Source organism: Dryobates pubescens, chromosome 19 (assembly GCF_014839835.1).
Source record: "Dryobates pubescens isolate bDryPub1 chromosome 19, bDryPub1.pri, whole genome shotgun sequence".
Classification (NCBI taxonomy): Eukaryota; Metazoa; Chordata; class Aves; order Piciformes; family Picidae; genus Dryobates; species Dryobates pubescens.
The window spans coordinates 4,850,817-4,867,508 of record NC_071630.1 but is presented as its reverse complement, the minus strand read 5'-3'; the positions used below and the strand labels follow the sequence as shown (position 1 = coordinate 4,867,508).

Sequence of the window (16,692 nt, the reverse complement as noted above, 5' to 3'; positions counted from 1 at the left end):
TTTGTAGCTGCCTCTAAGTTCATTTCCCACATTGAGTCAAAGGATGGTTTGGGCTGGAGGGGACCTTAAAGATCATCCAGTTCTAATCCCATTGCCATGGGCAGGGATACCTCCCACCAGCCCTCATCCAGGCCTCATCCAACCTAGCCTTGAACACCTCCAGGGAGGAGGCATCCACAAGCCTCCCTGGGCAACCTGTTCCAGTGTGTCCCCACCCTCACTGTCAAGAATTTCTTCCTAATCTCCAGTCTCAATCTGCCCTTTTTGTTTTGTTGGTTTTTTTGAATAATGAAGCATCTTACAAGAAACTCCAAAGAGATTTTATTCTGCTGACAGATTATGTCCAGTGCAACACCAGCATCACCACTTCTATACAAAAGGAGTTGAACATAAGCAGGATCCCAAGGGTTTCCTCAAGGGGCAGTTATGATCGAGCAGACAAACACTGATTCACCACTTCCAGCAAGTGAGAGTTCTCCAAGGCAGCTGCCACACGTTCTTTGTCAGCAAGCTGTTTGTTAACTGTGCAGAACAAAAAGAATCACCAGAAACTGGTCAAAACACAGGAACACCATGTCTTCTCCAAAGCATTTTACGTCCAGACCCAGTCACACTGTTGCTATGGTACTCAGGTAATTCTGCAGCTGCTGAGGACACTCCTGAGCCGCTGTCAAGTCAAAGCTGGCACTGCTCTCCCCAGCTAAGCCAGCAAGCTGCTTGTGACTCAGCAGCAGGGAGCTACACATGTGTAGGTGTAACACAAAAAGACATTTCCCCCCTGCCTCTCCCCATTTTCTGAGTCCTCCCTAACACAGGCAAATCAATGACTAGATGAGAGCAGATGCTGCCTGAGGAGATGTTTCAAGCAGGGTACAGAACACATCCGAGTGCCATTATTGCACACTCCTGTTCTGCAACATCCCCCAGAAGCTGACGCACACCAAGTCCCAGGTACTAACCAGCAGCTCTGCAGGTGTGGGAAGCTCATTCCACTCTAATTTGCAAGATTAAAAAAAAAAACAACAGACCACAAAATCATCAAAAAACCCTTACCTGCATGCTCAGAGGCATGTGTTCCTGGTGTTATATGGACATCCAGCTTCAAAAGAAAAAAGGGGACAAGTCTAACAAACACTGGAAGCTCCAACTATTTCATAATAAAAATAAATAGATGAGGCAAACAGTAACAGAAACGGTGTGTGAGGGGAGGACATTCTTGCCAATTCCTAATACTGCATACAGCAGAATAAAATCAAGTTAAAAATCAGAATATTCTGCATTCCCATCTTCCTCAGCCAGGCAGGTGAGGCACAAACCTCTCCTCCCATGCAGACAGCACTGCACGTGCCTTTCCCCCATAACCCCATTCAACTCTTGACATTGCTGTCACAGAACCATAGTGCTTCATGGATTTTAGTCCACTGCCCTGCCTAGTTCCTGGACTGTGTCCCTCACCATGAAAGGAGCTCTAGTTATTTTTCATTGTAAGTTAGTTAACTGCATCTTGTTTTGTTGGAGGAATGACTGTTGGTGGGATGGGGCTTTTTATCTTTTCCATCAGCCTCCACCTCTTCTGTTTCCCAGGGTGATTTGCTGACTCACCTTAAATCTCTCAGGCAGCGATCTGAGCAGTTTCACTTTGATGGAGAGGCCGATTAAGGTGGCCATGCTGCAGTGAGGAATGGTGGGAGTGAACTCCACTGCCACTGTGCTTTCTGCGTCATTCACCTGTCAAAAAACAAACACTTCCCATGCATCAAACTCACTGCCTGGACCCCAGGAGGCTGGGGACACTTTATGTGAAATGCAACTTGAAGCTTAGAGTTTTCTTCACTGACATTTTTAAACACTCTATTTACCTGCACTACCACAGAATCATATAATGTCAGGTTGGAAGGGACCCCAGGGATCATCTGGTCCAACCTTTCTTGGTAATAGCCTAGTTGAAATGAGCTGGCCCAGCACCCTGTCAAACTGAGCCTTCAAGCTGTCCAGTGTAAGGGAATCCACTGCTTCCTTTGCAGATGATTCCTTGGAGATTATTCCAGTCTGTTCATAAAACCACAGAACTGTTTGGGTTGCAAAAGCCCTCTAAGATTATCCAGTCCAACCATCAACCCAACACCACCATGGCCATTAAACCATGTCCCAGAATGCCATGGCCAGACATTTCTTGCCTCTAGGGAGGAGGATTCCACCACCTCCCTGGGCAGCCTGTTCTAATCTCTGACCACTCCTGCAGCACAGAAATTTTTCCTAACCTCCAACGTAACCCTTCCCTCGCACAATTTCAGGCCATTTCCTCTCATCCTAGCACCTTATACTAGGAAGAAGAGACCAATCCCCACCTAACTGCAACCTCCCTTCAGGGTGCTGTAGAGAGCAATGAGGTCTCCCTCAGCCTCCTCCACACTAAACACTCCCAGTTCCTGCAGCTGCTCCTCACCAGCCCTGTTCTCCAGACCCTTCCCCAGCTTTGTTCTGCAGTAGGCTGCTGTAACAACCTCTTGTAATGTCAGAAAAGGCAATTCAGGCGCCGGCAGAGGCAGCAGCGCCGCTAACAGCCCGCAGCCAGGCGCTCACTTTGACTCGCATTTGCTCCACCACGTTCAGCTCCTCCAGGGTGAGGGGGTGCTCGGGGTCGTTGATGGAGCGAATGAGATGTGCCAGGTTAAGGAAAACGGAGCTGCGGCCCTCTCCCAGCCCCCGCCGCCCGCTGGCCCTCCCCTCCTCTCCCCTCCCGGCAGGATATCGAAGATCTCCCGGTCATCGATGGCGTCCGGCAGCTCGTCGTCCTCCTCCTGCGCTGTCACCGGCCGCTCCCCAGAGCGGCGGTAGATGAGGGGGTTGGCGTTCTCCAGCGGCGCCCCGCCGCCGGGGCCTGGGCCCACCATGGCCCCCGCTCAGGCCCTGCGTGCCGGGTGCAGCCGGGGGAACGGAAGGGGCCCGGACTCCTTTCGCCGACGCACCGGGCGCGGGGGCGCGCTCCGGGTGGTGCCGGGCGGCGCGGGCCTCTGCTCCCCGCGGCGGCAGCGCCCCCCTGTGGGCTAGGCGCGCGGCTGGCGCCGGCAGCTCGCGGACGTTTGGGCGCTTGCAGGGCAGCTCTGCGGGGCGCAGAAGGGGCGCGGAGGCCGCAGCCGCGGCTCCAGTCTGCTTGTCGAACACAGTCGGTAGTGACAGACGAATGGCTTCTGTGGAGCCGGCGGCACTGCAGAGTCTGCGAGGGGCCTCCGGAGGGAGCCGCAGAAAGTTAGGGGTTGGAAGGGACCCCTGGACATCATCCAGTCCAGCTCCCCCTGGCAGAGCCCGGGCACCTAGAGCAGGTCACACAGGAATGCATACAGGAGACCTTTGAGTGTCTCCAAGAAGGAGACTCCACAATCTCTCTGGGCAGCCTGCTCCAGGGCTCCAGCACTCTCAGTTTTTGTGTTCCCGTGGCGCTGCCTCTGCTCCAGCTTGCACCTGGTGCCCCTTGGACATCGCTGAGCAGAGCCTGGCTCCCAGCCCTCACCCTTCACATCTTTATCAACGTGAATGAGGGCACCCCTCAGGCTCCTCCAAGCTCAAGAGCCCCAGCTCCCTTAGCCTGTCCTCACAGGAGATGTTCCACTGCCTTCAGCAGCTTTGTGGCTCTGTGCTGGACTCTCTCAAGCAGTTCCCGGAGGTCATTCTTGAGCTGGAGCCCAGAACTGGACACAATATTCCAGACGCAGCCTCAGCAGGGCAGAGTAGAGTGGGAGGAGAACCTCTCTCGACCTATTAACCACAGCTCTTCTAACCCACCCCACTATGCCACTGGCCCACAAGGGCACAATGCTAGCTGTGATTAAACCTTTTGTTGTCATAGGCGGTGCTGGGTCATTTTCAGCCCATCCAATCTCAGGATCAGGTACTGCTTAGGGGCATCCCACCGAGGGATTTATTTACCCTGTGTTACAAGCTTAGCTCTGAAAGTGCCTAGCACACCTTCAGAAGGGAATTTTATAGCAGTCCTTGATCACCGGGACCTTTGTATCATCCTCATCTCTGTGAAACCAGAGGACAGAGAGTAAACAAAGGTGAAAAGATGGCTTCTCGAAGTCAGATTTCCTTGCTTGGTACCTTGTTTTGTTGCATAGCATTCATCACTGCTGGAGCAGAAGGTGAGATACAAAACCTGTTGTTATTGCTGCTGGGGAAGCAAGTGGCAGGGTGGTGATTTTCAAAGGTAGTGCAGCTCTTATACTTCTGTTAGCAATTGCAAAAATACCTTTATAAGCTTGATTAAAAAACCCCAACAACCTGATTTTATGAGAGGAAAGCGTTGCTGAGATGATTTTATTAAAGTGAAGCTTGCTTTCTGTAAGAAAGCAAAATAATTTCTGAATTATCTAAGCAAAATAACTTTCAAGCTCTTGCTGGATGATTAAATTCAGCAGTTATTGATGATTTTGATAGCTGCTGTTTGCTCTGAACTTTGTTTTCAAGCTTTATGCTCTTGCACTGTGACTGACTGGTGGGGGGGGTGTCATTGCTCAAAATTAAATCAAAATAGAAGAAAATTGAATAAGCTGAAATCTTCTAAACCAAGATGAGTAAAACGTGGTGCATTGAATTCTGTCTGACAATTATGCAATTTAAATACTGGTGGATTAATTCTTTTTTTATCTTTATGTGTTATTAAGGATGGAATGGAGCTGAGCCAGAAGTGACTATCACACATGGACGGCTCAAAGGGATACAAACAAATGTGAAGGGGACAGAGAGACGTGTCAATGCTTTCCTTGGGATTCCTTTTGCAAAAGCCCCTGTTGGATCTTTGAGGTTTTCCTCGCCTGAACCGCCTGAACCCTGGAGTGGTCTGAGGGATGCAACTTCTTACCCACCACTGTGAGAGCTTCCCAATTTGTTTGTGTACAGGATCTGCTCACCTTTGTCAGGTTACAGAGGTCGGATGTTTGGGGATGGGCTTGTAGAGACTGGTAGTGAATATGCTGCCAGTACTGAAATGTTTCCTAAGACCTGTGGGAGTAGGAGCCTCAAAGGATGCCTGGGAAATTCCTGTCTCTGGAAATTACATTTTCTCAGATGAAACAGTTCAGCTTTTAAGTAGAAGTATAGAGCTCTGCTTTGACAGGATGCACCTCTAACTGTGTATCAGCAAATCAAAGTTAGAGCACGCTGCAGGAATTCGGTCCGTGGGGCAAAAGAAAGTGTTTTATCTCTTGTTGTTAGATTGTTGTTACTTCAGTTTTCCTACTAATAGTCATGACTCCTTTCTTTTGTGAAGATGTCCTCAGGATCCATCTCTGATGAAAACAGCTGAGACAAACTTCAAAGAAAAACACCTTCCCTTCCGAACTTCCGAGGACTGCTTGTATCTGAATGTTTACAGCCCTGCTGCTGCAAACAAGGGCAAGTTACCTGTATGTGACCCCTTGTGCAAACACCTTGTACAAAGTTTGCACCTAATGCTAGCTCTTAAGTCACTTAATTGCTTTTGAAAATGGGATGCTGCATTAGCAAAAATAATCTTATTATGTAAAAGTCAAAGTCCACCAACTGAAACTTTAGCTCCCACTGTGCTTTGGGTGGTTTGCATCTCCTAATTCTCTGCTGTCGTCTTCCTTTTTTCTGAAGGAAGTTAGAGCAGATGGTCTCTAAGGTCCCTTCCAACCTAAGCCATTCTCTGCTTCTATGAAATCTGCCAAACAATGTATGAAGTGCCTCATCTTTTCTTTTCTCTAAGGTAATGGTGTGGATCCATGGAGGCAATTTTATATTTGGTGGTGCTGCTAGGTATGATGGCTCTGCACTTTCAGCCTATGAGAATGTTGTGGTAGTCATCATTCAGTACAGGCTTGGACTCCTTGGATTCTTCAAGTAAGATAACCCATTTCACTTGTTACAAAATGCTTCCTCTCATGTTTAAAGCATGGGGAGCTTTGTTCTCTACATCAGCTGAACTTCTCTACCAGCTTCCCACTGCTAAAGTGCTTTGAATGTGCATAATCCACTGACAGCAGGACTTAAGAACATTAAGAAATGTCCATATAATTCCATTTGTGCTGGCATTTGGTTGTAGACTGTTATCAAATCGAAGGTGACCTTCTTTGGTTCTGAATAGGATCTTCTTGCCTTTGCTCCAGCCATTGGTGTGGACAGGCCAAGAATCCATCTGTGTATGGGTGAACAAATAGCAGAGGCGAATAAGTCAGTGGGGCTTAGATCTGACTATGGAGGGCTTTAGGTCAGCAGGGCCATATGGATCTTTCCCTGGCCAAATATGACACAGAATGTGAGTTGGTGAGATTGATTTTATTCTTGTACCAGCAGAACTCTTGCATTTCCTCAGAAGCTGCCATTGTAATGCTTTCCTTTCAGTACTGGTGATGAACATGCTCGTGGGAACTGGGCCTTTTTGGATCAAGTAGCAGCTCTTCGGTGGATCCAAGAAAACATTGAACACTTTGGTGGAGATCCAGGATCTGTCACACTCTTTGGTGTATCTGCAGGAGCTTGCTCTGTTTTTGCACACGTAGGCATGCAGTAGAAAAACACTAAAAAGTAAAGTCTTAAAAAAAATAATTCCAAAACTCAGTCAGTGTACCATTTCATGCCACATCTAGAGACTTCCCCTCTAAGCACCTAAAAATATCTAATCCCCCACTGAATCAAGTATTAAGTTATGGAATAAGGACCTTGATGTTGAGTAAATACTTGTTGAGTAAATACTTGTTGTTCTCTTCTTGGCAGGTTTTATCCCCTTTATCGAAGGGGCTCTTTCATAAAGCAATATCAGAGAGTGGACTTATTGTCCACTCTGATAAACATTTCATTTCAACAGATCTTAAGGTAAGCTCTTTTTGGTTTTTTTTCTTTTTTTTTCATTTAAAAAGTTTTATAACCTAAACCAGGATATTTCTTATATCTGATAATTTGGGAAGAGAGGGATTGTCTATTATATATTGTATATTATGCTGCAAAGTTGAACAAATTTGTTTTCATGGCATACCTATAAATGTATAGATTGGCAATAAATATATTTCCATACAAATAGCCTATTTTCAATCTATTTGGTGTTGGAAATAGGTTGTAGAGTTATATGATTATAAACCTGTGGGCTGACTCTAGGTATTTTCAGTGGCACACATGCCAAGCTGGGCACATGCACACTGTATCTTAGACAATAACTCTGACATTTAGTATTTTTAGTCAGCTATGGTCTTTTATGGAGGGTCTTTATTTGAAGTAAATTCATTTTAAAGTAAAAGTCCCAAACTAAAAACCTTTGTTCATTCATTTCCTCCCTCTGAGTACCTTTCCATTTCTCCTCCTGCAACAGCAGGTTCTAATAAAGGAAATATTTCATAAATAATTAATTTTATGATTATTTGATTTGTCTGACAACTTTGTGTTCTCTCTACAGCAAGGTTTGTTGTAGAACAGTGAAGTGTAGCAAAAAAGAGAAGCATACCAGAATAATTTCACTCCATGTTCAAACTGTAGTGGTACCAGTAAAAGAAAATACTCAAAGACCTATCATGTCCACCTAAATCTGCTCTTAAATAAACTACTAGCAGTTCTGTGTATAGTATTTCCTGTTTCTACATGCCTGAAAGACCTCCTCAGAGCTAACAGTTCTTGTCTTTGCTAATGATTTGCAGAAAGTTGCAAGTGTATTCAAGTGTGAGTCAAGCAGTTCACTGTCACTGCTAAACTGCTTAAGGAAGCAGGAAGCAGAGGAGTTACTCTTGAAGAGCAAGGTAGGTGACACTTTAACTCCTAACAGAAGTTCTTAATGGCATGCTTGTGAAACGTCAGCTCAGCCTCTGACTGGAGTTCATTGTTGGTCTGTTCCAAAGCTGATTTTTAGCTTTTGTCAAAATACTTCCTGAATATTGAAATAATTTCACATCATTATTTTCAAGAATTTTCAGTGAGGTGTTCCAGCACCTATAAAAGTGTGAGCAAGGCTTCAGCATATGTATGCTTTCATGTCAGCTAGAAGCAGCACAGGGGCAGGAAACCATTACTCCATAGCATAGCACAACCAGGTTTGCATTTTATACTCTTGTGCCCAAGTGTAAATTTATGTTACAGTGATTGTAGATACTCAGATTTCTTAAAGCTTTTCTTTTTTGCACTTGGAACACTAGATGTGAACACTTCATTATCTGATTTGAAGGGAAAGTGGGAAATACTAGTAACCAGTAATTTCATCTTTTCTCCTCCTTCAGGATATCCCATTTCTACCCTTAGTTTTGGATGGAGTATTTCTTCACAAGACACCTGAAGAGATATTGGCTGGAAAAGAATTTAATGCCGTTCCATATATGATAGGAGTCACCAACAATGAATTTGGCTGGAATATTAGATCTGTAATTTAATGACTATTGGTTTTTTTCAATGTTTGTATTAACTGATGCGGGCAACTCAGAAAGTATTTGCTGGTAGGACACCTTTAAGTATGACCAAACAGGTTTTGCATTATTGGAAGTATTTGCAAGGTAAACTTTGCATTATGATTCTGTAGTGACCCAGAACCAGCTGCTCACAAAACAGTGAGGCAGGCTTCAACCTGCAAGCTGAACTGCATGGACATCCTTGTCACATCCATAATGTTAATCCCTTATCCAGGCAGAGAGAGGAAACAGAATGCAATAGTCAAAGGCTTGTTACTGGAAGAAAAGTGAAAGCAGTCCTTCTGCCCCCCACCACACAACGTTCAGGACTCATACATAGAATGAGTGTGGTACTGATCACCTTAAACAGCTCACCCTGTATATTGTGCTGACTGCTGGCCATATCATTGTCCCTCTGTTCCTTGCCACCAGGCAGAACGATCTGCCAGCTGACAATCTCCTCTGGGGGCAGAGCAGAGGCACATTGCAAATGTCCAACCCCTTCTCAGAGCATAAATTCTTTCTCATATGAATTCCATGGGTAATTCCAAAAAGAAGGAGCAATTGCACAAAACTGTGGGGGGTGGGTCGGTGTCCTCTCTCTACCTTGCCCTATTATCTTAATTTCCTTAGTTTTTCATTACTCCATCTGTGTACTACAAAGCATTTGTTTGGAATCTGTATAGTAACTGCCTGTCTTCAGGAGTGTGCTGGTACTCAGTCCAAGAAGGCAAATGTAAAAGTGAAATCTGTTCTAATCCTTTTTGCAGACAGAAGTCATTTTATGTAATGCTCTAAAAGAGGAGGAGCCTTGCCTTATTTTTACTTCAAAGGCTTCAAACAAGTGGACTAGAAGCAGAGAGGCTGCCAGTTACTTGTAAGATCTTCCCTACCAGAGGGAAAAGAAGCCTCTGAGACAGCTTTTTGCTTCAGTTCTGCTCTAATGCAGTAAACAGAAGCTCTGCATGACAGCTGCTGCACCATACTGCATTTTTTGTATGTGATGTGATGCTTCAGAAATATACATCAGAAATAAGAATGAACTGGAATCATGCAGCTGCTATGTTAAAAAGATTGGAGAAGTTGGAGGGCGCCCATAACATTCCTTTTTTTCCACACAGACATCCAACATACCAGGTTTAAAGGAAGTGGGAGATAGAAAATCAATGATTTCAACTATGGAGATTTTAAAACCATTCATAGTAAGTACTGCTGCACCCATTCACTCCACAAGTGGCATTTCTTTTTGGAGGCATACAACAGGTTTGTGAGGCTTGGTGTTCTTTAAATTTTACAGAGTCACAGATTGAGTTGGGTTGGAAGAGACCCTCCAGGGTCATCTTGTCCAACCCCCCTGATAACAGCAGGGACACATCAAGGCTGCCCAGGGACACATCAAGTCTGACCTTGAATGTCTCTGGGGATGGGGCCTCAACCACAGCCCTGGGCAACCTGTGCCAGTGTTTCACTGCTCTCATTGTGAAGAACTTCCTTCTGATGTCCAACCTAAATCTGCCTTTCTCAAGTTTAAGCCCATTGCCCTGTTACTAAGCCTTGAGGTTATATTCTGTTTTGGGGAGAGATCCAGCAAAGCTGAAAGGACTCCAGAAGAGTCACAGGGTCTAGAGGAGAGCCACAAAGATGATCTGAGGGCTGGAGCACCTCTCCTCTGAGGACTGAAGGAGCTGGGGCTCTTTAGCCTGGAGAAGAGAAGGCCCTAGGGAGACCTTAGAGCAGCCTTCTAGTACCTGAGCAGAGCTACAGGAGAGCTGGGGAGGCACTTTTTGTACAGGCCTGTGGTGATGGGATGAGAGGGAATGGATTTAAACTCGAGCAGGGTGGATTTAGATTGGTCCTTAGGAAGAAATTCTTGAGAGTGAGGGTAGTAAGACACTGGAACAGGTGCCCAGGGAGGTTGTGGATGTCCCCACCCTGGAGGTGTTGAAAGTCAGCTTGGCTGAGGCCTTGAGCAACCTGGGCTGGTGGGAGGTGTCCCTGCCCATGGCAGGGGGTTGGAACTGGATGATCTTCAAGGTCTCTTCCAACTCAAGACATTCTATGATTCATTCTGTGATTCTATGACTACAGTGTATGGAGCTGCACAGAAGGAGGCCTGGGATTTGGGAAATGCCTTTTGCCTCTGAAGCAACATTTTTTTCTCTATTTGTATGTAGGATGATTGTCATGGTTTCCCTAATCTGATGGCAGTTGATGGCTAATCTGGTTGATGGCTTTCAAAGCTGGCTTTTCCCATATGCTTACCTTATACTAGATGTAACTTTTTAAGCAGTTGCTTTGCACTCCTACTTTTGAAATGTATCTTTCAAGCAGCAAATTCTAAGGCTTAAGCTTAAGCTGTGTTTGGAGATCCTGCTGCTCTTGCCCTGTAGTCTAATGGTCCATAAGTCTTTCAAGGACTCAAAGGATTTACTTTTGTTATTCCCATCTCTTTTGTCCTGAAGGAAACAGAAGCCAAAATTATTATCAGGAGAAGCTGCTGGATGCTGTCAGTTTCTGTAGAGTTGTAATGCACCTAAGTCTATAAGTTTCACCTGAGGTGGTTTGTCTGTCATGGGTTTTGGTGTTTGGGTGCTTTTTCCCCCAAAAGAAAGTCTACACACCTGGACCTCTGTGCCTTTGCTGAACCTCCAAAGCTTACAAGATGCCATTTTTAGTTGCCAATTCAGTTGGCTTCTTGTTTCCCTTTTTTTTTTCCTCTCAGAATGTACCATCAGAGCTTCTGCCTGTGGTTGTGGATGAATATATAGGAACCACAGACGATCCTGCTGAGCTACGGGACCGGTTTCTGGACTTGCTCGGGGATGCAGCACTCGTCCTGCCATCCATCAGAGTACTGAACTATCACAGAGGTGAGCTAATCCACACCAGCAGGATGTTCAAATCTCTTACTGCATGCTGAATCAAATGATATGGACACAAATCCTGTTGTGTGTAGGCAGCCTTCTTGAGATTCCTCCTGGGAATCTGAGGATGAAAAGTAATGTAGGGTCTGCAAGGTTGTGTGAAGCAATTAATCCTTTATCTTGGTACGAATGTCTTGCACCTGTGCTCCTGGTCACACTGTGTTGAGAGCAGAGCACGATAACACAGGTGGATGTTTGCTGAGGTATACAGGCTTCAAAATTAAAACATATAAAAGCAACCTGGAATTTGTCCTTTGGCCCAGCACGGCTTGGGAAGTCAGCAGTTCTGCAGGCTGGAGATTTTCTGTTATTTAAGTATAGACAAACCATGCCAAAACACACCCAGAACTGGAAAACAATTTGATGATATTTTCTTGTCTATAAACGTTCCTGGGGTCAGTATTTCATTTTATTTTATATTTTTTAGTGTATGTGCTGTGAGTTTATCATTTGGAATTAAAAATACATATTTGAATGCAACATTGCATTCAAAATGTGTAAAGCTTTGGGCATATTTAAAGTAATGTTTTAAGCAGCTGCTGCCAGCTTTCTTCTTTACATGCTGCTTCTTCTTTAAATGTTACATGTCCTTCCAATTTTCTTCTTTACATTTCTTCTGTAAATGTTTTGTCTTTCAGAGTCTGGAGCTCCTGCTTACTTCTTTGAATTTCAGCACCGGCCCTCTTCCTACTGGGACAGTAAGCCAGAGTATGTGAAAGCTGACCATGGAGATGATGTTGGCTTTGTCTTTGGAGGACCATATCTGACTGGGGACATTCAGCTACGTAGTAAGGAACATTAAGTGTTCACTTAGAAATTACTCTCATAACACTGGCATGACACTGTTCTATAGTGGGGCTTCCATTTTAATCAGCTGTATTAACAATGAGACCAAAGTATAACCCTCTAGATCTTTTAGACTTTGTTTAACACTGATTTGCTGTCTTCTGCATCCTTTGTCATCTACCCTTTGCTGTTGGTCAACAATATAGCAAGTAGGACATTTGCCAGAAAAAAAATCACTGTCACTATCCCAGCACTGATTGTGAAATTGCCAATAAAAAAGCTTTGGCTGGAAAATCAATTGAAGAAAAGGTCAATTAAATTGCAGAGGATTAGTGGAGTGCTTGGGAAGAAGGAAATCTGGGGGCTCTTCTGTTTTCCTCTGGAATTCAAGTTAATGTCTCCTTTCCAGGAAATCCCATGGGCTGTCTGGCTTCAGAGCATGGGGGACTTGGTCTCTTTTGCAGATAGAGTTCCAGTTGTGTTGACTGGAGCAAGGCTTGGAACCCTAGTGTTTGATTTTCTGCATGAAGATCTAATGGTTAGGTTAAAGAGTATTTTGTTCCATGTCTCAGTTAATGATTCAGCTTTTTCTTCAAAATGGAACTGGTCCATTGAGAAAGGGTTAAGGGCCTTTGCTTTCTCAGTTTGGGCATTCTCATAGGATTCTGGAAGTTTTGAATCCAAATCATAGAATCATAGAATTGTCAGGGTTAGAAGGGACCTCAAGGATCATCCAGTTCCAAACCCCCTGCCATGGGCAGAGACACCTTGCACTAGATCAGGTTTCTCAGAGCCACATCCAGCCTGGCCTTAAAAACCTCCAGGGATGAGGCTTCCACCATCTCCCTGTGCCAGTGTCTCACCACCCTCATGGTGAACAGCTTCTTCCTATCATCCAGTCTCAATCTACCCATTTCTAGTTTTGCTCCATTCCCCCCAGTCCTATCACTGCCTGACATCCTAAACAGTCCCTCCCCAGCTTTCTTGTAGCTCCCTTCAGATACTGGAAGGCCACAAGAAGGTCTCCTCAGAGCCTTTGCTTCTCCAGACTGAACAACCCCAACTCTATCAGTCTGTCTCCATAGCAGAGGAGCTCCAGCCCCCTGATCATACTTGTGGCCCTTCTTGGATACATTCCAGCACATCCAGATCCTTCTTGTAACAGGGGCTCCAGAACTGGATGCAGTACTGCAGGTGGGGGTCTTACCAGAGTGGAGCAGAGGGGGGAAATCACCTCCCTTGACCTGCTGGCCACACTTCTCTTGATGCAGCCAATCACTGACCTGTCAGACAAAAGAGATCACATCCTCAGGAATATTATGAATCCAGCAGCTTACTTTAGTTGCATGTGCCTAGACTCAGGATAAGGCATTTTCTTTCCTGTGAAACTAATTAGGAGCAGTTCTTATTTTGACAGTGAACCACAGAAATTCTGCCTATTTTAAATTAAGTCAGCATATTTTTCTGGTTTTCTTTTTGTCATTTGTCATGCTGGTTCATAGTCTGTATTTTCTTTTACTCTTCTGAACCTTGGAGCTATTCAGTTGTGTTGTAAACCCATTTGTTAATCTGTTACATTGATTTAAGTTTGTATTGGGTTTGCTTGTATTGATTTATTTCACTGACGTCATCCTACACTAAAAAAAACACTTTCTAGTTCTTTTTTTAATTTTCCAGAATTTACTGAGAGCACTAAAATAGGAAATATTTTTCTGCTGTATTGAGGTGCATTTCTAATTAAGAGCACACTGTAACTAAAATTATCTTCACATAGCTGACACAGTGGGCAAACATGGGGCTGCATCTCAATGAATGAAGTATTGAGCCACAGAATGACATTGTTTGGTATCAGAAGGAACAAATCTTTGCTTACATTGTGTCCAGTTCTGGGCCTCTCAGTTCAGTAAGGACCTCAGGGAACTGCTTGAAAGAGTCCAGATGCTGAAGGCAGTGGAACATCTTCCATGTGAGGACAGGAGCCTGCGGGGTGACCTCATTGCTGTTGATAAAGATGTGCAGGGCAGTGTCAGGAGGACAGAGCCAGGCTCTGCTCAGGGATGTCCAATGACAGGACAAGGGGCAATGGGGGCAAGCTGGAGCAGAGGTGGTGCCACAGGAGCACAAGGGAAAACTTCTTCACTGTGAGTGTGCTGGAGCCCTGGAGCAGTCTGCTCAGAGAGGTTGTGGAGTCTCCTTCTCTGGAGATACTCAAAACTTACCTGGATGTGTTCCTGTGTGACCTGCCCTAGGTAACCCTGGTCTGGCAGGCGGGGTTGGACTGGGTGATCTCCAGAGGTTCCTTCCAACCCAAAACATTCTGTGATACTGTGAATAAGGGGGAATTTCTGACCCACAAGGCTAGAATGAGATCTATGAAACTAAACCATGTGGCCTTTTCTTGAGTTGCAGTGGAACACAGGACACATGGGTTCTTTTTTGGGGTTGTTTCTGGATTCCTGAAAAGCCACAGGCACATCACTTCCTTGTCCCCGGTTTCCCTGGTTTGTGGAATAAAGATAATTATGCTGCTGTCCTTCCTAAAGGGTGCTGAAAACTTGACTGTGAATATAACATATTCACAGACTGAAATGCTGCTTAGATTTCTGCCACACACAATAATCCATTTTTATTTTGTGTCTCAGGTGAGGTTACAGAGGAAGAAAAGAATCTCAGCAGAACTCTAATGAAGTACTGGGCTAACTTTGCTCGAACTGGGTAAGAACATGAGATTCATCACACTTCTTCCTGGTTGTATTGACTCCTAGTGAATTAGCTGCTTTCTTGGTTCAGTCTGAACTTTGTGAATCAGAAGGGCATTAACTCTTTCTTTCTTTTTGGTTCCAGAAATCCTAATGGAGAGGGTTTGGCTGAATGGCCATCTTACAACCTGCATGAAGAATACTTGCAGATAAACCTCAAGCAAAAGAAAGGCAGAAAGCTGAAAGAAAAGAAGGTAGATTTCTGGAAGAAGGTGGTGTTTGAAAACACAAATGAGCAAAAAAAGAAGGTTCATTCAGAGTTATAATATACAGCCTCAACATGCACATAGTCAGCAAACTATTTGGAAAGTAACAGAAATTACTTCATTTTGAGGATAAAATTGTTTCCCTTCTTTTAACAGTTGTCATATTTGCAATTATTCACTGCAATAAATGCAGTTGATCTACATCTCCTGTGTGATGCTTTACTTTTCCCTGAAGCCTCACTTATTGAATACAAACACCAGATCCCCAAATGTTCCTCTTTACCTGTTCCTTCCCTGAAGGCAGAATATAGCAGCAATGCTGTTTTTAATAACATTAAATCAATAGAGAAATGATTAGCAGAAGTTTTGACCTGATTTAGATACATAAAGGTCCTCTGTGGAAACAAACAAGCAAAGAATCAAAAACTAAAGAATATTCTGCTTTCTAAGTCAGTTTTGCAGCAGAGAGAGCCTATTTCTGATACATGGTCTGTAATAGCAGGAACTTCAATAGTAGGAAAGGAAGACTCAATCTCTATCACCTAGACTTTTTTCCTCTTAAATTTAGCAGTAACTGCCCTAGAAGGATCAACATTATTTCCACACTTTCTGTTTCTACCATTTCTGGGTCAAGCCTTCATTACCAGCACTGGTTCATTCAATGTACAATTCCTCTAAGTGCTGTGCCACTGCCTTGAAAAGGAGATTAACAGAGGGTTTTGCATGAATATGCACAGAAAAAATGCTGATGTTGGAAGTGCAGACGGGCAGTGGAACTCTGACACAGTTCTAAAACTAAATCACAGTGTAAAAGGTTAAAAGATTTCACAGTGCTCTGTTACTCCACTTTGTCCCAGGGACACTCTGGTGAATGTTGAATACTCAGCAGGGCTGAGTGGTAAACCAAACTGAGCCTGTTTAAATGCAGGCTTCTGAATGTTTCTACCATACCTGCTGGAGGCAAAATGCAGTTGTGAGCTCTAGTGCAAGCATGAGCCTACAAATGTGATGTTTGTCTCTGTTTTTCAGCTATTGAAATCAAGCAAGGTAGAAATGCATTAAAGTAGAATGAGGCAAAGGTCATCCTATGACAGGAGGTTTTTTGATTGATCCCTGAATTGTGCAGTGTTCACTGATTGAGGGTAAGTCACAAAATGTTCTCTGTTGAATGTCAGAAAGGATTCAGGAGTTCCACTGGCCAGACTTGCAGCACTCTCTCCAGATGCCACAAGTTGAGTCTTTGCCTCTCACATTTGCAGAGGTGATGCCTCCTTCCACTGGCAGTGCATACACAGTCATACATCCACAGAATGGTTTAGGTTGGAAGAGACTTTAAAGGTCATCTAGATCCATCCCTCTGCCATGGGCAGGGACAGCTCCCACCAGCCCACGTTGCTCAAGGCCTCATCCAAGCTGGCCTTGAACACCTCCAGGGAGGAGGCATCCAGAGCCTCCCTGGGCAACCTGTTCCAGTGCCTCCCCACCCTTGCTGTAATCTCAACACACCTCTCAACACAGTGCAGACTGTAGCTCCACAGCAGTGCAGAACAATCTCAGACCACCTCTTTATGCTTTAGCATCATGAACTTCACTCCTGAGAAACAAGATAGAGGTCTCCCAGAACAGCTTGCTC

At 44.6% G+C, this 16,692-nt stretch overlaps 2 protein-coding genes across 2 annotated transcripts; one reads left to right on the top strand and one right to left on the bottom strand.

Annotated features, from left to right (window-relative positions):
* Positions 1-298: 298 nt before the first annotated feature.
* Positions 299-2,967, bottom strand: CIAO2B (cytosolic iron-sulfur assembly component 2B). The gene is made up of 5 exons (XM_054170189.1): positions 2,753-2,967; positions 2,584-2,663; positions 1,603-1,728; positions 1,054-1,099; positions 299-522 (listed from the first exon to the last, which is right to left on the bottom strand). The coding sequence occupies exons 1-5, from the start codon at positions 2,892-2,894 to the stop codon at positions 425-427; spliced, it is 492 nt and encodes a 163-aa protein (XP_054026164.1). The 5' UTR covers positions 2,895-2,967; the 3' UTR covers positions 299-424.
* Positions 2,968-3,991: 1,024 nt separating this feature from the next.
* LOC104300808 (fatty acyl-CoA hydrolase precursor, medium chain) lies at positions 3,992-15,254 on the top strand. Its single transcript, XM_009901128.2, has 13 exons — positions 3,992-4,142; positions 4,665-4,869; positions 5,270-5,405; positions 5,729-5,862; positions 6,364-6,517; positions 6,736-6,834; positions 7,647-7,745; positions 8,220-8,360; positions 9,506-9,586; positions 11,107-11,254; positions 11,947-12,096; positions 14,737-14,809; positions 14,939-15,254. The coding sequence occupies exons 1-13, from the start codon at positions 4,067-4,069 to the stop codon at positions 15,117-15,119; spliced, it is 1,677 nt and encodes a 558-aa protein (XP_009899430.2). The 5' UTR covers positions 3,992-4,066; the 3' UTR covers positions 15,120-15,254.
* The last annotated feature ends 1,438 nt before the right edge of the window (positions 15,255-16,692 follow it).